At 38.4% G+C, this 26,471-nt stretch overlaps 1 protein-coding gene across 1 annotated transcript; it reads left to right on the forward strand.

The window, feature by feature from the left end:
• The first annotated feature begins 1,192 nt into the window (after positions 1-1,192).
• On the forward strand, positions 1,193-16,313 carry flot2b (flotillin 2b). The gene is made up of 11 exons (XM_066662509.1): positions 1,193-1,388; positions 4,880-4,961; positions 7,778-7,868; positions 10,215-10,338; positions 10,482-10,600; positions 10,870-10,983; positions 11,064-11,183; positions 11,857-12,071; positions 12,219-12,402; positions 12,536-12,685; positions 13,194-16,313. The coding sequence occupies exons 1-11, from the start codon at positions 1,340-1,342 to the stop codon at positions 13,230-13,232; spliced, it is 1,287 nt and encodes a 428-aa protein (XP_066518606.1). The 5' UTR covers positions 1,193-1,339; the 3' UTR covers positions 13,233-16,313.
• The last annotated feature ends 10,158 nt before the right edge of the window (positions 16,314-26,471 follow it).

The following is a 26,471-nucleotide window of genomic DNA, read 5'->3' on the forward strand; positions in this document are numbered from 1 at the left end:
CAGTTCTTCACAGGGCAACACAGACACACACATTCACACCTACGGACACTTTTGAGTCGCCAATCCACCTGCAACGTGTGTTTTTGGACTGTGGGAGGAAACCAGAGCACCCGGAGGAAACCCACGCGGACACAGGGAGAAAAACTGGTTTTAATATAATTTAATGTAAAATGGAAAGATTTGGTCAATTTGTCACTGATGTTACCTTATCAAAAAATGTATCATTAACTATCGTTAACTGAATAGTTTATGTAAAGATCATATTTACTGTGCATTTTATGTTTTATGATTGTGCATTAGAAACATTTACACAGCATGTCTGATTATAATATAAATTGCCCAACATTTTGCTACAGTGTTTGGCCTTACCTAGCCATGATACCAACATTACAAAATCAGCACTGACAGATTTAATTATTGAGCTATCCTTTTTATTTCTATATTGATTAAACTGTCAAGTTTTCTGACCATTCAGAACATCGTTAGTCACTGGTGTCACAACATGTCATTGGTGCTAAGTAATATATGTAACACCAGTGACATTCTGGTTAAAATTATGGATTTTGTAAAATGTCTTAGAAAATAATTTCTAAGAAATTATAAATGTGGTGTTATATTTAGGTTAACGTTATGAATGTATATATTGAAACTTACATTTAATTATTAATATTTTAGGCCACTTTTGTGGTTTCCCACTCCAAATGGAGAATGGTTAATTATTTGCTTTCATTTAGTACATGCAGCTCTATTAATGTCCCTACCCCTACCTCTGTTTGCTCCATCTACACTCATTTGCAGATCATCCCCACCCAGACATTGACAGGATTGGCTCTTTAGGTTTATGATGTAGAAACCCTGGCTGATTGCTTTTGGGACGTTACCGTCTCAAAGCCAAAATGCTCAGCCATGGCACTGACTGCTCATTTTTCTAATGGTAAATCTTCCTGCAAATAAACACCACCAAAGTGACATGTTAACAAGCTAAAAAAACAACTTGATTTTCATTGAAAGGTGTCTTTAATGACCGCTTTACTGGCTGTGAAATAAATGAACATTAGTCTCTGGGTTTTGAGGAATACTGTGTTAACACTTAATATTGTTGAAGGGCAGGATGTGAATCTGAGCTCTGGGAGAGAGGGCAGGACAGTGCTGTTGACAAACTGCGATGATGCCTAACGTTGCCTCACTGGGGCGGAGGCAGGCTCTTGAGAGGAGACCAAACAAACTAATGCTGTTTGTTACTGGACCCCGGAGCTAGAGGATTTTTTTCGAAGAACAAAACCACCAGTAAATTAAAAATACTTATTTATACAATTATTATTAAGGTACATATGCGAGTATGGGCAGCTGTTTGACTGTAGGACCGAACGAAGCCCTGGTTGTATCAGGTACGTTAGCATCGCTGCTAGCTCTTTTATTTATTTACCCAACGGTCTGCGCTAGCTCTCTCCTCGGTGTGAAGTGAAAAGAGCAGGCGGGAATGTGTAAGGATTTTATTTGGAGATGTATTAATATGTGTGTTCCTCTCGGTACGGTTCCTCTCTGGAAGGCGAGGTGTGGTTGGAAAAGGTTCCCTAAAAAGCAGCTTCAGTCTGACACTGATTTTAAAGCTAGAAACCTACAGCGCTTATTATCAACAAGATGAGCTCAGACTGCCCTATATACACCTAATCATCTTTTTTATATTTTCACTCATTCACGGTGTTCTTTACTATGGTTAGGGACCTGCATTCCCAAATCTCGTCTCAAATTACTCAGAAATCTCCCTTAAGTCATTCATGAATTAGTAGACTAGCTACATCTTTAATTGACGCTAAATACTAAACGATGTGTTCTGGTGCCATAACTAAACGCTTATAGTCTCTCAGCTCAGAGTACTGGCCATTTAAGGTGGAATTCCACCAACACTGTAAAATATCCTGCATAGTCCATTGGTTGAGATGGTACCATTTAGAGTGTTTCAATATGAGATTTTTGTAGAAAATACTCTACTCATGTGTCATTACAGCGATCCTCTGGTTACTATCACACACTACTGTTATCATAGACAAGAGAATTAGAGCTGGGTCCAAATCAAGACGCAGAATGGGATACACATCAATTATGAGTCACGACGGAGGGTGGGGGTAGGGGCTCTTTTATAAAGGGTACGTGTGCATAAAAACATGTCTGAAATGTGCGTGCATAACATCTCACGCAGAAACTGTGATTTATAAAAAAAAAATACTTTGCGTATAACTGAGCTTATATTTAAGCAAGGTTTGACCCATGTGTATCCATAAAACTTTGCGGAGAGAGTGCAAATTGGTGACATCACGTGGTAAAATAGTTTATTGCAAGTAAAGGTGCAAAACATCCTTGCGTATCCGGCGTATGAGGCCCAGGGACACATTAATTCTGTGTCAAGACCTGGAGTGGGACAAACCCAGTTAGAGGCAAAAAGAGACTGGGACACAATCAAAGTCAAGACAAAGACTGATATACATTGAGTCTAACTCAAGACCCAGACACATTAAAGCAGAGTCAAGACAAGACTGGCACACAGCGAGTCAGAGTCCAGACAAAAATTGGGGTACAACTGAAACTTGGGGCCTCGTTTATTAAACTCTGCGTAGATTTTGGAGTGAAAGTGTGCGTGTGCACGAAAGCCAGAAAATAGAGTGCTCCCAAAACAAATCAGATTTAGAAAACCGTGTGTACGAACACCTCAATGCTATTTTCGCTTTATCACAACCCTCTTCAAAATGTGTGCAGATGAACAGCCTCATTTTCTGCCTCTGTGACACCCACACACCTATAAATGATCAATGCAAATAATCTTGTGAATATTTAAATGTGGGTTTCTCTGTACATTTTCACATGAGAGTTGAGACGATGGCGGACCGAAGGACAAAAAAGAGAATCTTTGGAGATTGCGTGTTAGAGGTTATTGGTTGAGGCGAGAAAAACGTTTGGTGGCCTCAGTTGTGGCATTATAAACAAATGCAAGTTAGTTGCGTGACAACATGTGGTTGCAGCAGTAAACAGTGTTAAATCAGCTCATTGAACAGTCATTATTATTTGCAAAATATCTTCATGATTTTTGAAAACATGTTGTCACCTTTTATTGTGGCCAGCCTAAGGCACGCTTATGCAATGATCATGCTGTCTAATCAGCATGTTGATATGCCACACCTGAGAGGTGGGTTGATTATCTCGGCAAAGGAGAAGTACTCACAGATTTAGACAAATTTATTAACAATATTTGAGAAGAAAGGCCCTTTGTGTACATAGAAAGAGTCTTACACCTTTGAGGAAAGTTCATGAAAAACAAAAAAAAAAATGATTTATGAATTTAACTGTATTTGTACAAATAGCAGACCGTGAGACACAGATTGGGATATATTTATTTGTGAATAGTGTAATATATTTGTGACTTGTGTATAATTTGTGTTTTAACATTTATTCATTTGTCAAGTATTTTGAGACTAATCTCTCTTCATAAAGTTACGGCTGGCTTATAATGTCCTGCAGCTATTACCAGCCCATAATGATTTATTGTCTATTTATTATGGATTTCAATTTCTTATAATAATAATAATGATAATAATAATAACAATGAACTTGGGCAGCATGGTGGCGCAGCTGGTAGTGTCACTGTCACACAGCTCCAGGGTCCTGGGGATCTGGGTTCAAGCCCTGCTCCGGGTGACTGTGAGGTGTTTGGTGTGTTATTCCCATGTACGCGTGGGTCTCCTGCAGATGCTTTAGTTTCCTCCCAGGGTCAGAAAACACACGTTGGTAGGTGGATTGTTGACTCAAACAGTATCCATGGGTCTGAATGTGTGAGTGTGTCGCCCTGTGAAGGACTGGTGCACCATCCAGACCCACCGCGACCCTAAAACTGGATAAGTGGTTACAGACAATGAATGAATGAATTAATAATGAGTGTATATGGTACTTTTCAAGAGTTTAAAAAGCACTTTGCAAATGAATTTATTACCGTAAGATAAAACAAAATAAATTAAAATCATTTTAATGAAAACATCTGAAGAAAATAGTGTGAAATATAACAAGCTAGAGTTAAACAACACTACAAATAAACTAGAATGTGATGCAGCAAGCAATGTGGCTTTAATTATTTTTTAATATTCTACATTTTTTAAGCAAGTCATAGTTTATGTTTTCAATTCTTCTTTAATCTTTGTTTTTTAATCTTTATGTATTATAGACTGATACATGTGAGGATGGTTTGCACATTCACTTTAAATTCTCTATTTTACATGATGTCACCAATTTGCGCTCTCTCCTCAGTTTTATGGATACGCATAGGTCAAACCTTGCTTAATTATACGCTCATATTTACGCAAAGTATATCTTTACAGGTTCAGTGTGAGATGTTAAGTACGCACATTTCAGACCCATCTTTGTGCTTATGCACCCAATTTAAGACAAAGGGACATATCAAGTCCACACAGAGACAGGTTTACCAACTTTTCTGAATAAAAAATGTATAATGTTTAGAATATATTCAGAAAAAAAAACTATGAAAGTTTTCAATATAATGCAAAAGTAATAGATAATAAATAAACAATAGTCTTTTGTTCATTTATGGTCTTGAACCTGGACTTGCTACTTATTTAATAGTGGCCTGTGATTGGCTGGCATCCCCTCCAGGGTGTGTTCCTGCCTTGTGCCCATTTTTTTCCATTTAAACAGTCTGAGTAAGCAGTCTGCATATTTCTGTATGCAGAAATGGTTAAAAAAAAGAGAGATTTAAATTGTTTGTATCACATATGACTTGCTCTGTGAAATTAATTTATTGCATTTATGATGTACTGTATAACAGCTGTCTAGTTTCAGTAAATCTCATTTCCTTCTTGGGCCTCTTGCCTTCTAGGTGGCTGTACTGGGTCAGACCAGAAGACCTATGTGGTGGGAGGATGGGCCTGGGCATGGTGGTTCCTGTCAGACACACAAAGGTAAGACCCATGGTTGAAAATGATATATTCCTCCAGAAACGTATTTAACAAAGCTGGATTTCTCATTTAGCTGGATAGTTTAAACTCAAAGTGAAAATGGCTCTGTAGGAATTATATGTCCTTTTTACTATCCTTACCTTTGGCTCAAGGAGCATATCAACCTACAAAAATTTCAATTTGGCTGAAGTGTCCCTCTAAGTTGTCTGACTACTTAAGGACACAAGTTTTGGCAAACACCCTTCTGTACTTCTGCAAAATTGCCTAATGGCAGAGGAGAGTGGTGTGTTCTCCCCGTGAGCGCGTGGGTTTCCTCTGGATGCTTCCTCCCACAGTCCAAAAACACACATTGGTAGGTGGATTGGAGACTCAAAAAAGTGTCCGTAAGTTTGAGTGAGTGAGTGAGTGAATGTGTGAGTGTGTTGGAAGGACTGGCGCCCCCTCCAGGGTGTATTCCCGCCTTGCGCCCAATGATTCCAGGTAGACCCTGGACCCAGCGTGACCCTGAACTGGATATGTGGTTACAGATAATGGATGGATGGATGGATGGATATAACAGTCTGGAACATCTTAATTCTACATCTGCAATATTGCTGTAGCTAAATACAGACATTTTAAACCCCTGCTGTGAAGAATTTGATTTATTTATGTCTTTCTGGGATGGCTTCCTGGTAGGGTATGAGTTAAGAAGGACTTTTTTGTCTATGCTTGCTTTTATTTTTTGGTTCAATTCAATTAAAGCTTGAACATGTGATTTGTTCTTTCTCTTGAACCTTTGTTTAATTCACAGAAGCACAAAGAAAATATTGTTGTCTGACCAACACTGTTTTATTTTGGGAAATAAATAAATAAATATTTTGGAAATTCTGAAAATCTGTGCTGTTTATAGCATATTGAAGCATTCTACAGGTGAATATAAAAGGTGTAGTGGTAGATGTCTTAAAGTCCAGATCTGTCTGCTATAGTTCATAATTAACAGGAGGATCAAACAACAGTGACCATGTAATATTAAACAGCTGAGGTTTTGTATCAAGCAACAATTACATTTGCAAACCAGCAACAATTTGTATGCTCAGTTACCAGATGATTAAAAATGGTTTTTTTTATTGCATTTTACAAAAAGCTCAACTTTTCAGTAAATGGGCTCATGTCATGTTATACCTTTTTGCAATCAGTTTCAGCCCCTGATCCTTTAAATGAGAACGAGCCATAGCTCAGCATGAGAGCCCATGACTGAGGAGAAGTATCTCTGGATTTTAGAAATTTTTGCTTGTCATCTCCACCCTCATTGTCACCATATTTAATCAGAACAAAATTATTTCTATGTGCTTGTTGTGTTTGTTTTGCTTTGTTTAACATTGTCTTTGCACTCTCACTTGATGTAAAAAGCAACACAGAATCAGAACGGCAAATTTCATCCCATGTTTTCAGATTTATGCAGCTCACAAAAATTGACTATTTTATTTAGTTCACAGTATGTGGGTTGGTAAGTGATCCAGATGCTCAAATAACCTGCCAATGAACTGAAAAAGAATTTTTAAACAATATCTCCCCTTTAACTAGTGATATGTCTTGTTTGCTATGATAACTGCACATGATGGCCTGCTAGAGCACCACAGAGAAGTATCCAGTTTCTCTCCACATTGGCATGATGCTTGGGTGGTTTTCTGCATTATGGAAACTATCCATGCTAGCAGGGCTGAGGTTTTTCCATACATATTCCCAAACAATAAAATGCGTGAATATTGCAATATGACATGAATATTCCCTCTTATGGGCCCAATAAATGTTAAAAGACACAAAACATTTGTCATAAGGACTTTATTTACTTAAAAATACTAATGTCTAATGAGTTCTGTGGATATATGTACTACTGTATGTTCAATCTGATGTAACATAATACAAAGTTATGAATGGGGATTTATCTTGGCCCACAAAATATTCAATTAATGTATCAATGTATAAAAAAAAAAAAATTATATATATATATATATATATATATATATATATAATTTTGTGAGCATGTCTCTGGACAATAAAGTTAATTGTCTTGTAAATTATATAATTCTAAGATAAATAAATAAATAAATATGTTATTTCCAATTATGTCTAGGTGAGAGAGGCCCACTTCTCCCCACCTGCTGCCAGTTCATATCGTGTAAAAAAAAAAAAAAAATAAAAATCCATTCTAAAAAAAAAAATGAAAAATTAGATCATTTTTATTAAGAAATTAAGAACCTGCTCCGGATTCCCAAGGCATTGGTTTACAGTTTCTTCATGGAGACTTTGTCCTAAAATATATATTTTAAAGACATTTTATGTACAGATATGACCTGTGGTTTGTATCACTACTGTAAAAACAGTGCTGGTGAATCTCTCTATGATGAAGCGTTTCACAAGATTATTGAAAGGATTTTGAACCTCAACAATTAAATTATGTATCTGTTATACTGACATGATATTCCGATATCTCATGTCATTTCATGGTTTACTACCTTTTAATAAAATGATTTTAATATGAGTGTTATGAGCTAATGTATAGCTGTAAAGTTCTCTGATAGTATTTATCCTTATTACTATGAGTAAAGCTTTCTTGTCATGAAAATCTCTATGATTTTTTTTTTTTTTTGCACTGGGTGGAATTTAATTGTTTGGCATGACATCATTGCAGCTTTTAGTTATACCATTATTGATTCAATCCCTCTGATATTTGATGAATAAGCTTTTACTAATGTGCCTGAACAAATCATTAAAAAGCATATTGTATCTTTTATTTATTGAAATAACTGTTATTCTTTCCACCTGGCTTTTTCCCACAGAATTACCTTGGAGATTATGACTTTACAACCTAAGTGTGAAAGCGTGGAGACGGCTGAAGGAGTTGCAATTACAGTCACAGGTGTGGCTCAGGTAAACAAGCTTTGAACAGTGTTATCTTATCAGAGTTACATTTCTGTTATCATTCTCGTAATATAAACATGTGTGTTTTGTTGATTTATGCAATACATTGCCCAAACTATCCCACTGTCCCAGTACTCACCCTTGCGTCCTTGTACCACTCATTTGGGCATGCGAGGCTTTAGGGTGTCCTAATACTTTTTTTCCTTAAAAAGAGTGTTCAGATGCGCCCCCTATGCCCAGTGTTTAAATCCTGAAAATAGACATCACACGAGCTTACAGACCACCAGGCACAATCACAGGCATCGTTTAGGGTCTCTACAGTTGGAGACCTTTACCACCAGTGCTGTGTGCGCAGAGAGTACAACATCATCAGGGACTCCTCCCACCCCAGCCAAACCCTGTATAACCTCCTGCCATTGACATGGTCACATACTGTAGATAAACTAAAACTTTATATAATTTTATAGAACATAAATGTCATTTTGGAAAACTACAAGCTTCCAACTTTATGCCACATATTTCAGAAATGCCCCATTGCAAACTTTTGCAAGTTAGAAATATATGGAAGCAAATCTCATCAGACTTTGAAATATTACCAACTTTGAATTTGTAGCATCTGAATTTTGTTGCTTTTGAATTTAAGTCTTCAGATTTCCACCTCTGAATATTTTGCTTCACAATTATGGATCTCAATATAATTACTCGTGAATTTTCAAGAACGTGTTTTCACTGTTAATATTCAAGATTAATAAATTAAGATAAAAATCAGATACACATCCGGGATACAAAGCAATTAGGATTTTCTCTTTCACCTTAAATGCTGCACTAGTTGCATACTGTCGCCGCTAGGGGGCGAAATACGAAGACAACTTCCACACTGTGGAAAAACTACACGTTTATCTTCCTTCCGCGGATATTATCTCTTTATTTTCAAAGTGTCTCAAAAATCTGAAAGGCTCACTAAAGACACAGTATAACTGTTGATATCCTGAAACATACAGTCATGTGAAAATTAGGACACCCCATGAAAGCCTTTGTCTTTTTAAACATATTTAAACATATGTACATTTGACTTTCATTTGAACAGCACTGAGAGGTGGAGCTTATACAAATAAAACTGAAGAAATTACTTATAAACATAGTTTGTACAATGTGATTGTCTTTGGCAGAGAGGATTTGGCTAATTTTTCATGGGTGCAACCCACACACTCAGCTCTACTGCTCATCCCACAAATGCATGTTCCTTACAATGTGGCACCATTTAAAAGGGAAATTAACAGGCTTTTCAGCGTTATAAGATTTACTGACAAGAAGCATTGTTACAACAAATAAATAATCTACAAGCACAAATTTCCAGACATTGTTAATATACACACCGACATTCAGTGTTTAAACAAACACAACTTTATGAATTAAACTCTGCACTTTGGGATATTATATTTGTACTACACCTTCTGTAAAACCAATTTCAGATTCTTGACAATCTGACAATTAAAAAATAAAAATGCTATAGGACATTTACTCCAAAGTTCATGTTTCCACATTCTGTCACATCACACGCTATATTCACAGGGCCATGACAAAAATTTTCCACAGTAAAATTTCTTCATCTTCAGGATATCAATAGTCTGTTATACTGGGTCTTTAGTGAGACTTTCAGATTTTTGAGACACTTTGAAAATAAAGAGGTAATATCCGCAGAGGGAAGCTAAACGTGTAGTTTTTCCGCGGTGTGGAATTTGTGTCCGTATTTCGCCACCTAGCGGCGACAGAATGCAACTAGTGCAGCATTTAAGGTGAAAGAGAAAATCCTAATGAACCGATTGCTCATCCTTTGTATCCCGGATGTGTATCTGAATTTTTTGTAACTTGTATTTTGGTTTCTGAATTTCGTCTACCAAATTTGAGCAACTTCACAATATATTGTGTGCATTTTTTTAAGCTTGATTTTTTTAAATCTGAATTTATTAACCTTGAATAATAACAGTGAAAATGTGTTCTTGAAAATTCGCGAGTTCTATTCAAGAGTAATTATATTCAGATAATTTAAGTGCAAAAAAATTCAGTGGTACAAATTCAAAGGTGGTAATATTTCAAAGTTTAATGAGACAGATTTTCTTCCATAGAAATAAGAGATCAATAAAAACGTCTTGACAAGTTTGGTGTCAAGAGAATATCCCTGACTTCTACTCATGCAGCATCTTTGGAATGAATTGGAATGGTGACTGGAAGCCATCATGAATTGATGTGTTTGAGGTCCACATACGTTGGCCATGTACTGTATATTCATGCATTTTAAATTAAACATCTTTTTCAGAATACATTTTTCAAATCTTCAAACAATGTTTTCATTAGGTGAAGGTTATGACTGACCAAGATTTGCTGGCCATAGCTTGTGAGCAGTTTTTGGGGAAGTCCGTGATGGAAATCAAGGGGGTGGTATTGCAAACCCTGGAAGGGCATTTACGCTCAATTTTAGGTAAACACATAATACCAAGTATTAATGAATTATATATATATATATATATTACCAAATAATATTTACACTTTCATTAGTTCTCCGTTCTGACATATGTCATTTGTGTGGATACATTATTCAGGCTGTTTCTCAACACTTCACAGGCACGCTGACAGTGGAGCAGATCTACCAAGACAGAGACCAATTTGCTCAGCTGGTGCGTGAGGTGGCCGCCCCTGACGTGGGCCGAATGGGAATTGAGATCCTAAGCTTTACTATCAAAGTGAGCAGTGCGGTGAACCATAGAGGTGTTCACATTATGCAAAATTATACAGCACTGTGCCAAAGGATTTCCTTTATTTTCTTTCTCTTATTATTATTATTATTATTATTGATCTTTTTTTTTCTTTGGTCAAGTATAAAACATCTGTTTATATAAAGCAGTGTAAAAAAAATCACAAGAATACATTTACTAAATGACATGTCCAGGAATAAAACCAGTAGTGAAGGACATTCAAAAGGCACTGACGAGTGCTACTATTTTCCCTGTAGGATGTTTACGATAAGCTTGACTATTTGAGCTCTCTGGGGAAGACCCAGACGGCTGCCGTGCAGAGGGATGCAGACATTGGTGTGGCCGAGGCAGAAAGAGATGCTGGAATAAAAGTAAGAGGCTCGTAGTGGATATTTTTCTGTTAAATTACACTATTCGTTAATAAGCATGCTTTTCTGTTCACTCTGCTCAGGAAGCGGAGTGCAAGAAAGAAATGATGGATGTCACATTCTTGGCCGACACCAAAATGGCAGATTCCAAGCGACTGTTAGAACTGCAAAAAGCTTCCTTTAACCAGGAGGTGAACACAAAGGTGAGGTTATATCATTGGCCATTTTTCAGATTGCTGTAGAGTATATGTAGTTCTTTTTATAGTTAACTCATGCAATCACTGACATCAGTTCCCATAAGGTGATGCACCTCAGTTATGTTTATAGTGTTTATAAACTGCTCCACAAGGGCGTGCTGTTCAGTGTCAAAAACAGTTGTTAAGTGAAGTGTCTATTGAATCCCTGTGTTTTAAAGCTTTAAAAGATGAATGGGCAGCAGTTGAATAAAAAAAATGTGTCTATTTCTGCATTTAACTTGCTTTTCTTTATTAAACAAGCCATGTCTCAATACTGCTGTTACATTTTTTTAATATGTAAAAATTTGGTCTTGCAACACTGAATAACACATAAATAAATATATATATATATATATTGAAGAGGAAAACAGGATGCATCAATATGATAATAAATGACACCAGCAAAAATAAACGTACTTCACACAATAATGGAAACCTTATTCAGTTCTGACGAATTCCAGGTTTGTCTTGCCAGTGGGATGTTCAGTGTATTTCAGTACTCTTAAAATAATTTGTCTTCAAAGTAACATAAAAATGAATGTCAATAATTCCAAATTTGAAAAAAAAAACGAATGATTCTTTACTCTTTTATTCTTGTGTGCACTGATCATAATGCCCATTGGTATGTGTGCCTGAGCAGAAAGCAGAGGCGCAACTGGCATATGAGCTACAAGCAGCTAAGGAGCAGCAGAAGATCCGTCTGGAGGAGGTAGAGATTGAGGTAGTGCAGAGGAAGAAGCAAATCATCATCGAGGAGAAGGAGATCAACAGGACCGAGAAGGAACTGATTGCTACAGTCAAACGGCCCGCTGAGGCTGAAGCTTACAAGATGCAGCAGCTGGCTGAGGGCCACAAGTATGTTCACTTTGACCAAAAGCTCCAAAGGGACACTTTGAGCTCTGACAGCAAACAAATGCTCTTTTTTGTGTGTTCCTCCAGCTAGAGTTAGATCAGACTGGCATTGATTGAAATGAATGATGAAGTGTTTCCTCCCTTCAAAAGGACAAAGAAAGTGCTGACTGCGCAGGCTGAGGCAGAGAAAATTCGGAAGGTTGGGGAGGCGGAGGCCATGTCTATTGAGGCGGTAGGCAAGGCAGAGGCAGAAAGGATGAGGCTGAAGGCGGAAGCTTACCAGCAGTATGGAGAGGCTGCCAAAACGGCACTAGTTCTGGAAGCGCTGCCAAAGGTGAAGGAACGCTTTTGGAAAATTGTCAGAAATAGTGTTTGGATTCTGCTGCTCCATTCAGTCAGGAAAACACACCAAAAGCTCTGACGTTGAGTGTCAAGTGATGATCTGTGATCTATATTCCTACTCACAGATTGCTGCCAAGGTTTCTTCCCCTCTGGCCAGGACCAATGAGATCGTAATCCTGAGTGGAGAGGGCAGCAGAGTGACGGGTGAAGTGAATCGTCTGCTGGCTGAGCTGCCTGTGTCTGTCAATGCTCTCACAGGCGTGGATCTGACAAAGGTGAGAATAAGGCATCTGAGTTTAAACCTACAGACATCTACTACCTGTGTCAAAGGAAGGTAATAATTTATAGACATTAACACTATTAATGCGTTATCCTAGTGTGAGCCTCGGCCCATCTATAGCTGCAGCCTGAAGCCCCGTTTCACTTTAATGGAACTTATACATGGTCTGTAAACAGTCAAACTTATGTGTTAACAGTTCCTTATAAGGGGTGTATACAAAAATATATAGTGCATTACCATCACATTCAAATCAAACTGAATGTGCAGAATCTACATGTTCCAATTCTCCTCTCACTTCAGTGAGCTAACCACGAGAAATATTACAACAGAATTAAACAAAACGCAGTTAATTTATTTGTCTCTTCACCTATTCATGTGCAATAACCCTCTAAACCCTGTAAGTCCCTTTAAGGTTTGAGGATTAACAGCCTTGCAGAGCTTTGAAAGGACTAAAGCATATAAATGAATCCACATTGCAACTGAACCCTTTTGTCTTTTATCAGCTCCCTCTGCTGCAGAAGATGACCAATGCTGAAGCTTGAGACAAATCAGTTCCTATTCCTCGTTGGTATGTTTTATGCACTCACTAAGAATGCCTTTCGAACACTTGAAGTTATTTAAAGAAGAAGAAAAAAAAACCTAAGTTAAAGAAGACAAGTGGATTTTTATACCTCTGGTGCCTTAATGTTTTATAGGACCAGAATATTTGCATGTATTGCTGCTCCTCCTGTACTGTTCATATTTAAGTTTATTTATTATTTTCAGTCACAGATAAATGGACATATTTTTAAAGGTACTGACATACAAATCTTGTTTTGCACTTTGCCGCTGTATTTTCTAAGCATGTGTACATGTGATCATATTTCTCATACTTTTTGCTTGATTATGTCTGTAACACTACTTAACACTTGGCTATTTCTTAAAACTGTGAGTTAGCATTAGATTACACCTAATACACTTACCATCCGCTGTAAGTTATAGCACACTTTTGTTTTTGGTTAAAAACCAGCTGCCGACATTGTAAACAAACTGGATTAGCTTCCAGACAGGATTAAGCTTAGCCTAGACTGTATTCCCCTCTCAGCGGAGACTTTCCAGCACTAGGTTCATTCCCTGTCAAAACTCACTCATCATGCTTATAAGTTTTGCCATTATTCAGCAAATTTCCATTTGCATTGAAGGATCTACAGTAATGTGTAGCACTTAGAGCAGATTTTCAGTCATAACATTGCCTTATGGGTCATTTCCATCAATGGCTTCCATCAGCCAAGTGCTAGTTTTATGTACTGCATGATTATTTTTAGCTTTTATAAACTGATGGATGAACAAATATACATTAACATAAGCTAACAAAGTATGATATTCCTGCATGGAATGTTTTCATAGGTCATGTTCATTTTTTTCCTTTTTCTTCTGTTTTAATGGGACTTGGTGTGGGAGTTTTAATTATGTACATTTTTAGGATCAATGCACTATTTTGGAAGTGAGTTTTAACATTTTCAGCTTTAGAAAATTAAGTGGCAGAGGCTTAGCAGGTTAGCTTGCTTCTAGCCACCGTATAATGGTACTCCAAACTCTGCTACCTCTTGCCTTCTCAGCCCCGGGAACTGTAGGCCTATTATTATTATTATTATTATTCAGTTATTAATTTATCTTAATTTTTCTGTACTATCTACTGTTAGGGATGTAGTAACAACTATGAATCCAATGTTAAGTTTTATAGTTCTGTAAGTGAAGGCTGGCCCTTTAAGTTAAAGTGGTTAAAGGTTTAAAACAAGGAGGTCCTATGAGGCAGCAGATTTGGCTGACAAATGCATGTAACATATCAGAAACCACTGGAATTAATTATAATCATTAGAGATGACACCGTGCCACTTTTTCCTTGTCTTGCTGACATATTAAAATCTTGAGTGTCACGTGACAGAGATATAGGTCGTCTTAAATGAAAAAAACCTTGTCAAACAGAAATACACATCACACAATGTGTGTGTGTGTTTTTTTTTTTTCAGGCCAGATTTATTACAGGGTTTAAACAGATTCATTCTCTATTTCCATTCTGCCGATAACAGCTTTATACAGGTACATTTAAAAATAAGGTGGTTCTTTAGTAAAGACACTTTTTCTTTATAGAACCACAAACAAAGAAACGTTTGCATGCATAAAGCATTTTTTTTGCATTGTGTGACCTTCTGATTGATGGAAAATGTATATGGTTCAAGCTCCTCTTGAAAGGGGTTTTCTGCAGCTCCAGAAAAGGTTCTGTTATCATGCTTTATTGTGCTATAGTGCAGTACAGGACACTGTTAAAAAAGATTAGGTACAGAACCAGTTACAGTATGTTTTCCATCAATCTGAATATCTCTTTTATGACACAAAGAGTCCTCTAAGCAAATGGTTCTGAATGTTCATGGTTCATTATTTGTGCAGAAGAAATGTTGAGGAACCTTTATTATTATTATTTTTTTAAACTATTTATTTATTTATTTATTTATTTTTTAAAGAGCACATATGCCATCTCTAATAATCTTATTTAAAAGTACTGGACTAATTAGGTTCTGAATGTTTTTGTATTGCATACATATAGCCATGTACAGAAAACTTATTTAGAATAATCATTAAGCAACCATAGCTAAGGCCCTGCCTCTTCTTATATCACTCTAATGGTCAGATAATCACACAAACTGAAAATCACTCCTAGATCAAAAAAAGAGTGTCACGTTTTATAGAACTGTATCTAGCTATAAGTGTGATCTGTCACTGTGAAAGCTGTTGTCTCTTTTTCTTTTGGATCTCAGTAGGCAGACGTAAGCTATAAACTCCTGCAGTCCACTGGCAGGACACAGTGTTGCGTTGTCCTGCTCTAACACCTTGAGAAGAACTTCACTGGTAAATGAATGTGGACTGCAGGACTGGAGTTAGGGAATGCTGCAGTAGAGATTTAGATTCTGTTGATCTGTGTACTGTGCCGTGCTCACTTGTGCTCTGGGAGGCAGAAATGGTTTTGTACCTGTTGCCTTGTTTGTTTGTTTATTTATTTATTAAAATTATGTTGACTCCAGATAAAGAAGCCAAGAATCAGGACTTTTTAATTCGTATATGAATGATTTGTTTATGTGAAATATAACATTTATGAAGTTTCTTGATCTGTTTTGTGCATTTGTAAACGAATAACCAAACCCACTACAGCCTCTTGTTTTGTTGTTTTCTACTCATTGCTGAATCGTGTGGGAAATGTGGGTCAAGGCTAAACCACAGATGATAAGCCCAGTTTAGAACTACAGTTAAATAGTAGATTTAGTTAAATAGCATATTTTGTTTTATTTTAGGACTCGGCTTTGTTTGTACTGAACGCATTTGAAATTCAGGACTGTTAAAGCCATAACACTACGGACGTAGCCAATGTTTTAAGAAAAATACATGTTGTAAAGCATTTTACTCTGAAATGTGTCATTCTGTATTGAAAACTCTAAATTGTGCAAGTAGTTTGTTCAGAACCGAGGCTGCAGTGCTAACGTGTCATACTAGACGTGAACGTAGGATATGCCAATTGTGAAGGTAATTTTTTAAGTTTGTTACTGATTTAACTGCATGGTTATAACGCATGTGTGTCCAAATACAAATAAATGTCATGTGATCATGTGTTGGTCTATGTGAGTGTTTTTAACTGTTTTTTCCCCAGTTTATTCAGGGCCTATTTCGTATTTCGGTAAAAAATCAGGAGCTTAACTGACTGCCAGACTGGATTTTTGAAAGTGATCTACACTGAACTAGGATTAGGGACACATACATTGTATCTACACTCATTGTCACTTTTATCAGCTCTACTGACCATACAGGAGCGCTTTGTAGTTCTACAATTACAGACTGTGGTCCACTTGTTTCTCTGCATACTTTCTTATCCCTATTTCACCCTGCTTTTCAATGGTCCGGACCCCAACACATCAGTGTCACTGCAGTGCTAAGAATGATGTACCACCCAAATCATACCTGACCATTGGAGAGCAGAATAAAATGGGGAGCTGTTAAAATTAAAAGTGAGTGTACATACTAGTTAGGTAATTCAGTGATGTTTCAGTGTAGAACCTGAAACAAACCCTGTTCCTTGTGTTCTTTTTATGTAACACTGACACCCTGTGGTTACGATCAGAAATATATGACAAGCTGCCATTAATCTATTTCTTAAAGGCCTTGTTTCTTTCCACTCAAGCAGAAGAGCACCTTATTTCACTGATTTAATTGATTCCAACTGATCAGAAACTGGAGTCCCCATTTCCAGTCCTGGGGGCTATCAGCCAGATAACTTGAGGCAGAATTTGAGGAATATTCACTGAATTCACTTGAATTTGAAGTTTAATTTGACACACAAAGTTATCTGGCTAAACTGAGATGTCCTTTGTCCTTTGAATAGTACCTTGGTGTCCCCACACTTTGCAAAAAAATATGCTTTAGATTTGATCCAGAACACCTCATTAAACACTGCGGTATAGTCTGTTACCTTTCCTGGGTTTTGTAATGCGTTTAGTAAGAATGTCTGGGTGTCATTTTGCCTTAAAACATGTAACACATATACCCCACCATGCATGGATTCAAAAACAATATACAAAATTAGCCAAAGCGGTCTCACTTTGGGTGCTTCGGTTCCATTACGGCACAGGTAAGTGTTGGTGGGCTGGATGTTGTCAACCTGTCATGAGCCACGTTTATGAGGGTTATGGTATGTTTTGTGTGCACCAGTTGGGGGCCCAATATCGATTTGAGCCAGACTGCTTCCACAAAACACCCTATACCTGAGCCATGTAAGGTAGACCTGTGGCTGAATTGAGGCATCCAGATTCACCCTGAGTCAAGGCTGTCATTCAAAGCCAAATGTGGGCCATAAAAGAACTGCAGATGTGAGCCATAATTGGGCAAAACTTTCACTGATATCTTGGTAGCCTAAAGTTAATTTCATAAAAAAAAAAAAAAAAAAAATCTATTGTCACCCAATGACCCAAGCACAAATGTGTGTACTCATAATCACTGCATACAATTACTACTCGTTACCTCAGGTCACTACCCGGGAGATGTTTGGTGTGTATTAATTGATGGGGGGGACAGGATTTTACAGTTAGCTACTTAACATATGCCCTGGGTTTCTACCCACAGCCCAAAAACACATGAAGGTAGGTGGATTGGCTGCTTGAAACTATCCACAGATGTGTGTGTGTGTGTGTTGCTCTGGGTTCGACTGGTGATTCTGGATGTGCTCTGGAATAATTCGCCCAAATATCTGGTTCTTATCACCAGCACTGTGAACTAGCCGTGAAGAGCACTGAGAGATTTGTGCATCAAAGCACCTTAATTTCACACCTTAATGCCCAGAACATTAAGCACATCTGTTTGTCCATCATTTTAAAGTAGTAACTTGAAGTTTATCCCACTTTGCTAGAGTAACAGTTTACACTACTTAGCCATATCATTTACATCTCGCTCAAGTCGCCAGAAAGCTCAAACCTGCTCAGACAAGGACTCCACAGGACCTCTGGAGGTGTCCTCTGCCATCTGGTATCATAATGTTAGCAGATCCTTTAAAGGAATACTATGCGTTACTTTTACCTTATAATCACTGTCGAGTTGTAAGAGTGAGAACAGTGCTTCAGTCATTGTTACTTTACGCTCAGCACTGCAAAAACCACTCAGGAATAGAGCAAGATCCTAATCTCAGTTCATGCTTTTTAACGTTTGGTGGTCTCTTCGTTGTTTACAAACCTCCAAAATGCAGTTTTACTGCAGAAAGCCTAGCATACTGGACCAAGACACTTTATTTATTAACCATTTACAGATACCGGGGCTTCATAAAAACACATTGGAACAGTTTAGAGTACGCAAACAGACTGGAGAGCAGCATTGAAGAAGCATTCTCAGAATTTTATATAAAGTCCTGTGACTTTATAAAGTCCTATATAAATGTCCTGTAAGTTGCAAGGTGTTTTTCCAGCACAAACAACAGATGCTCATTTGGACAGAGATCTGGTGAATATGGAGGTCAAGCTAACACTTTGACAGGTTCCTCAAAACATACCTAAATAATCCTACTTAAAGCGCCATTGCCATTACTGATTACCACAGCCATAAACAGCGGTGATTGCAAGGGAAGCTCAGCTTCCCCTAAAATGTAAAAAAAATAAGTGATCAAATATATACTGTTGTGTGTATGTGTCATTGAATAAATATGCAATACAACGCGCTCAACTTTTGTTCAGAATCAGCTTCTTATCACTGGTAAAGATGCGGCTTTCCTCTCAATCATTCCCGCAGCTTCACAGTTCTTTAAACAGTGAGGACACTGAGCGTCCCCAGAGTTCAATAGCAAAGCAGGGAAACGAGACGAGTCATTGGATAAATGCTGGGCTTTGTCCCACCCATCGGACGCTCAGTGTCTCTGGGGGTCTACGGGGCAGTGGGCTGGCCTCGGATGGCCTGGACGCTCAGCTTCTGCATGATGATTGGATGATCTGTCTGAGGCTGAATCCCTTTTTGATTGACAGCGAAATGAGCGAATCAGCGATCCTTTGGTGTAAAGATCCGTGGGAGCACAGGCGGACACACTTCACATGGGCCAAGGCCGTTTAAGCAGCCTAATTCTGCCGGCCCTTGAGAGGACACTAGTCAAGTCCCTGGAAAAGACGCCTTGTTGGTACGACAGGGTCACAGATCATTTTCTTAAAAAGGAACGGAGGGTAGAATTTACGTATAAATAAACCGACACATTTTATGATGTAGGCTGAAATTGAGCTTCCCCTCCTTGAAAGACCAGCATCCACAACTGGCCATGAAGGTGTGTACATGGCTTGCAACAGTGTTTAGGGAATGGTCTATATGAATGCCATGACACAAGTTTTCCCAGCAGAACCTTGCCCAAAGCATCAGCCTATATATGCCAGTTTGCTATCTTCCTACAATGCGTCCTGGTGCCATCTTGTCCTCAGGTAAGCAATGCACATACACCTAATGTAGCTGATAAAACAGGGAGAAAAAAAGGGTCTAAAACACATGCGAATTTTGACCCCTGGAGAGGAGGGCTTGGCCATTCACAGGCCTGGTCCTATAACACATCACCACAGTGGCCTGCAGCTCTCAGAACTCCACTGCTGTGGAGAGCTGAGAGTTATATAAATGAGCTCCTTGCCATCTCTGTGTGCCTACGTGCTCCTCAGCCGCCGGAGGCTGTGAGCGTTCAAATGATATCTAGGTTATCGAGAGACGGAATTACACCGAGCCAGTAGTGGTTGAGATGAATGTGTGGGTACATTGTGTGGGTACAGTTCAAAGCCTGACGCCAGAATTAAAGTGACGGCAGCTGTTGGTGGTGGCTCAGCAAAGTGTATCAGCAAACTCTGAGCTGAATACTATACTGGCCCCTAGTTGACAGAAAGTACATTATAGAGTAAAGCCATTCATTCATGCTTCACCTAGGTGCACTATATAGAAAGGAGGGAGAAGCCCTCAGTAGCCTGGGGCTTTACAGTACTCTAGCTCTGGAGTCTGTGTGTTGTATTATTTTTCCTAATTTAACATGCAAAATAAAAGGTTTTCTCTCAGAACATTTATACTATATATCTTCTCTCAGTACTTCTGCACTCCTCGGCAGGTATAAATGTCATCCCTCTCTCTCTCTGTTATTTGGTCTCCTTGTGTAAAGCAACATTGGGTATTAGAAAGGCACTATATAAATGTATTCATTCATTCATTGTCTGTAACCATTATCCAGTTCAGGGTCGCAGTGGGTCCAGAGCCTACACAGAATCATTGGGCGCAAGGCGGGAACACACCCTGGAGGGGGCGCCAGTCCTTCACAGGGTGACACCACACTCACAAATTCACTCACACACTCACATCTATGGACACTTTTGAGCAACCAATCCATCCACCAATGTGTTAAATTAATAGGAGCCATGGCTTAATGGTTATAAAAGAAAACGTAAGCTCGTTGGTTCGATTCCCACGACTGGCAGGAAAATTGGGGGAGTTGGGAGTTAAGGAAGAGCACTGTCCTTCTTCTTTAATCCATGGCTGAGGTGACCTTAAGCAAGTCACAGAACCCACAACTGCTCCCCAGGCACCAGGGATGGCTGCCCATCACTCTGGGTGTGTGTTCACAGCTCCTAGTACACTGTACTAGTGTGTGAGTTTGTGTGTTCACTGCCACAGATCGGTTAAACGTGGAAGACACATTTCATTGTACATTGTACAATGACAAATAATTGCACATTTACATTTAGCTACTTCAAAGCCTAAGGTTTCCAGACCTACCCTCCTTCAAAAGTTACAGGGCAGATACACTAGGTAAATACACTACCAATTTTTGCTTTAATACGCTACATCACAATTAGCTAACATCAAAATCACCATCTTTAAAAATCAATTCACATGCATTTGCAGTGCTTTTTCCTATAAATGCAGTGACGAGTAAATTCTTTCCATTTGCTATTTTCAAACTACTTAAATTAGTTAAACAAAATCGAACATTCCAAAGTTAGTGCTAGTCTGAGTTATCAACTGCTAGTTTCTACTCTTGTAAGAAGTTTTATAATAGATAAGGGAACATTGCTGTTAGTATTTGATAGCATTGCATGTAGCCAGATAAACATTAGTGAGGTAAATTAAGAATGCTCATGCTCATCCTAAAGTTCTTGGAAGGGGCTCCATCACTCCAAAAAAATTGACTCCACTGCTCCACAGCCAACACTAGGGGGCTTTAAGCTCCTCTAGCCAACACTTGCCATCAAGCATGGTGACCTTAAGCTTCTATGCAGTGGCTCCAGAGTATCTCATTATGTGCACAATGAAATGCCTTTGTCTGCAACGGATGCATCTTAAATAGCTGAATATCATACATTAAAAGTGGCATCTACACATGTTTGGATACTATGTAGTTGAAGCTCTTCTCTGTTTTGTCTGTCTGGTGAGGGCATTTGCTGTGATCACTTAAACATGACCACGATTCCTGACAAGGGCTTCATTTCCTACATGGCACTTGTGCTGAACACTCAAAAGCTCAGCTCAAATGCATCATACGAAGCCTTGCTGATCCAATACCGGTTTCATTTACTCATCTTCTGTTACATCTTTATCTCGATCAGAGCTGTTATTGGTCCTAAGCTTACCTGGAATCTTTGGGCTTAAAGGCAACATAGATTATTCTGAGGTACTACTGTTCTCACAGTAAAACTCCCCTTCTTGTTTGGGTTCATTCAGAAGCTCTGCTCTGCTCTTTTAAGGTGGAAAGATGTATTTGATTAAGAAGCCAACTGTTACTAGTTTGTGGCTGAATTTTAACTTTCCTGTAGGATTTTAATTCACTGTTTGAAGACAGTAAACGTTTGAACATTTCCACAGAATCTTAGAATCTCACTTTTATCACAATGTGAAAGGCAGCTTATGTGTTCAAATGTGTGCGAGCTAAAAATCCACATGAACAGAGATAATGTTTTTAATTGGGCAGTGACTATATATATTCCATATCATACTGAATTGATAAATCCCATACTGAATGTATGTATTTAAATTTATATATTTATGTACTCTAAATATTTATTGCAACCTTTTCTATTTGCTGTCGAACATATTACACAATGCTAGTCTATGTACTTCTTGCTACTACTTTTAATGCTACTATATGTACTACTATATGTACTGCTAACTTGCCTTGAAAATAAGGTTGAATCTATCTATTTGTAACTAAAGTTGTTTAATTTTGTAGCACTTTCAGTCTGTGTTTACTTTAATGCAAATTTATGTACATTGTCCAGAATTTGCAGTCTGTTCCTCCTTAGGTAAAGTAACAAATTCGAAACAGCAAAAATTAGCCAATGTTACCTACCTATGAAGCAGAAATAGAGCAACATCCTCTTTTTCATGCTTTTCCACGTGAAGGTCTCCCTACCCTCCAAAATTCCACCAGATGCTGATTCCCTGCCGCACCTGAGTCAGCAACGCAGAAAGGGAACCTCTGAGCCAGTTCGGACCTAGATACTTTTTACAGAGCCAGGTCAGGATACATACACCAAACATTTTTTCCAGTGCGCAAACAAGAGGACTGGCAAAGGATGAGGAAATATTCTCTGAATTTTGTAAATAGTGTATTGGATTAAAATGAGCACCGTGAACAACATCTTTAAGGCAGAAACTCCCCAGGACAGAGAGCTATCAGGAAATCACACACTCACAACTTGCTAATCATATTCCTTCCTTGTGTTATAAAGCATTTGTGACCCAAAACTACAGCTGAATACAATAATCTAGGCTGAATACAGTCAATTTCTCACAGCAATTCTTTGACATCTCAGGTAAAGCCTTCTCAGAAGAGTACAAGCTGTTACTGGAGCAGGGAGGAGACCAGCTCTTTCTGAATACCACTGATTTCTGAAAGGTGAATCCACTGAAAGGTGGATGAGCAGGTGATTGCAGAGGTTTCTTTGCCTGGCACTGCATATGATAGGCAACTTAGGATAACATATTATATCATATATTAACATATGATACTGCAACCTTTTTCGTGTAGGAGTGTATGTACTGGACATATGGCGAGATCCACTTTCCGGAGCTTTGTGCAGCGGCTGGTTGAAGTGTGAAACATCTCACTTCAAGACGAGTGTTGAACGTTGCGCCTAATTAATCCTTAATGCTCCAATGTCAGCTTTTCTAGCCTTCCCTCCTAATCCTCTCAATATTTAATCTAGTAGGAGAGCAGCGTGGGAGAATAGCGAGTCCCAGCAGGGAGCTTGGCACTAATCCTGACTTTCTTCCCTTCTTCTTCCATATAAACGTCCTATAAGAGAAGGCCTGGAGAAGTGAGAGATGGAGAGAAATAGTGGTGGAGAAAGCCTGGAGAATTCAGGGAAGGAAGGAGAGAGGAGTGTGCTCTTCAGCTTCGTCCTCGTCTCCTCGGGAGACTGACGGATGGCAGATGTCAGAGCTGCCTAGAGGAAAAGACTCTCCTGAACTGCTGTGCCTCTTCCTCACAGCTCTAATGACCAGAGCAAAGACAAGCAATTACCAAGGTCAGCTCCTCCATCACTGCCCTCTTCACGGTCAACAGAGGATCATGCACAAATCCTTTGGTGGACCATGTGAAAATCATTAAGCACTTTCACATATTATTGCTTTTCAATTCAGGACAATAGCAAGGGAATCATTCAGGGTACCAAAACGAACGTTGTGCTACTTTATAATATGTCCATAATTGTAGGTATTATTATTATTATAGCTTAGGTGTACGAGGGCTTTGCACAATTGTTAGGAGAAAGTGGATTTGTTCAAGGAATATTAAGTGCTACATAAACCCTAAAAGAGGAATGAAATCATAAGGAGAAAAAAAGCAAAAGATCCTAAAAAGATACAGGCATCCATAAAGAGATTTAAATAGAGACTGGGATGCGATCCTTCTTTCTGGAGCATGTCATTATTCAAGCAGCATTTCTGAAGTCACTGTAAATTTGTAATAAAGTTCTTGAGTAGGGCAGATAAGAGGGCATTACAGTAATCCAGTCTAGCTGACACAAAAGCATGTAAATGTCTCACTGTCAGCATGGAGAGAATGTCTGGGAGCTTAAAGACGTTGTGGGAACGATAGTACTCTGTTCCGCAGACATCAGTGACAAAGCGTTTGGAACTGAGATCACTGTGAAAAATGACTCCCAGAGTCCTGATGGAGCCTCTAGCTTTAGAGACATGGAGTCTAAATACATGAGTGTTGTTCTTTGCATCATTAAAAAAGTCCTCTCTCATATCTTCTGAACCTCATTCCTGATGCGAATCTGCTTGGGTAGATACTCACAGCCAATGCCAAAGCAAAGAATTTTCTCTTGCTCTATACATCTACCATCCACAACATTAAAAACACTGAGAGTGTTTGACATGAGTAACATTGATTGTCCTGTTACTTTGCAACCTGGCAACAAAAAATCATCAAAAGGGTGATGAGCCTCCAGGTTCCCTAGATATCCATCCAAACAAGTATCTGTGGGGTTTGCTAGACAAATTTATGGAAGCCTCACCTCGCAGCAGATGGGTGATTGTTTTCTACCCTTCTACCCTCCTCCAGAAGCTACCTTGTGCAGTTTCTGCAGTGCTGAGCTCAGAGTAGCAATGACAGAAGCTGTATTCTCCCTATTACAGCACACTACAAGCATCACAATGATTATGAAGCTAAAATTGTAAGATAAAAATACTACCTAGTGTTCCTTTAAAATTGTCAAAATATACGGTGCTGCTCAACTTCCTCACTATTTGAAGAATTTCACAGCATTTCCTGTTTGTGGAACTGCATTCTATTTTTTTCTCTTCACCTGACCATCTGCTAACCCAACAACATCTGCAAAATGTTATTTTTCAAAGTGAATTATTTATTATATATAAAGACATGGTCCTGTGCAAAAATGTAATTCATTGTCAGGAAAAATCAAAAGCCAACAAATTTAGCAAATTAGACTGCTAGAAGAATTGAAGGGTAGAACATTAGAGGATAATCCACACATAAGAAATTGAAAACTCAAAGAATAATAACTGTCCAAAACTCATTATATTAAAGTAAAAATAATGAGACTTCTAACAACTAGGTAAAGTTTTGGTGTATATACTCAGAACAATGGACTGACAGCCACAGGACCAAGACCTCAACCAGCTTCTCAGACTAAACTCTGGAACTCTAAAAACTAATCTAATAAAAGGAATCTGAGCTGTGATGGACACATTAATTTCTGTAATGTTCATTGTATATTGAGCTGCTGGGGTTTCTGTGTGATTTTCTGTTAAATACATACTTTCTGGTTAGTGACTTAATGGAGGTTTTGACTAGAAATATACTAAACAAAGGAAGCTGATGTTTGCACAGCACTGTACATTTACTTAGGACAATCAAATAATATTTATGGGAGCTTTCTTTCCTGGATTTGGAAAACACAATACTTGTATATGAATGTGTGTGTGCGTAGGGGGGGTGTCCAGATATATATTTTGGGGATTAAAATCCATACACAGACTCACATTATAAGGACCTTTCTTCTCTGGGAAGACCACAATGTAAATCGTGAATTTTTAAGATGAAAACATGCTGAGATTAAGTTCATGGTTAGTGAAAAGGAGATGTTAGGGTTAGGCTAGTAGTAGTTATGGATAAGGTCAGGCTTTGTCTCTGCAAAATTAATGTAAGTCAATGCAGTGTCCCCTGAAACCATGGAGACAAGCCTGTGTATGTGTGTGTGTGTGTGTATGTGTGTGTGTGTGTGTGTGGGAGAAGGATGAGAAGATCTTAAAGTATTCCTTGCCAAGCCTGGCCGGAAGCTAATCTCTTTCACTTTTTTCTCATATATTTAATGCCTGTCCAATACATGCCTCAAAGGAATACAGTGCATGTTACTAAAGAAAAATAATATTGACATCCATTACTCTTGTCCCAACTAGAAAATAATGTATTGCAAGAAATGAAGGGTATTTATTTGGAATTAGTTATTTTAGTTAAATGCTTCAACTCTTAACACTAAGAGAAAAGCTTAACACTAGATATTGGAACATTGCTGTGAGGGTTGCATTCAGCCCCAAATCATTAGTGAGGTGATAGTGGATGATTAGTTTTAGATGACAACCCTGAACTGAACTCTATCACCCCAGTGAATACAAGTCCTCTGTCCCACAGCGCAATGCTGGGGTGCTTTATATTCCTCTAGCCCAGGCTCTGAATGGTGCATGGTGACCTGAAGTTCATGTGCGGCTAAAGTGCATCCCATTCTCTCAGCAATGCT

Source organism: Hoplias malabaricus, chromosome 1, assembly GCF_029633855.1.
Source record: "Hoplias malabaricus isolate fHopMal1 chromosome 1, fHopMal1.hap1, whole genome shotgun sequence".
Taxonomy (NCBI): Eukaryota; Metazoa; Chordata; class Actinopteri; order Characiformes; family Erythrinidae; genus Hoplias; species Hoplias malabaricus.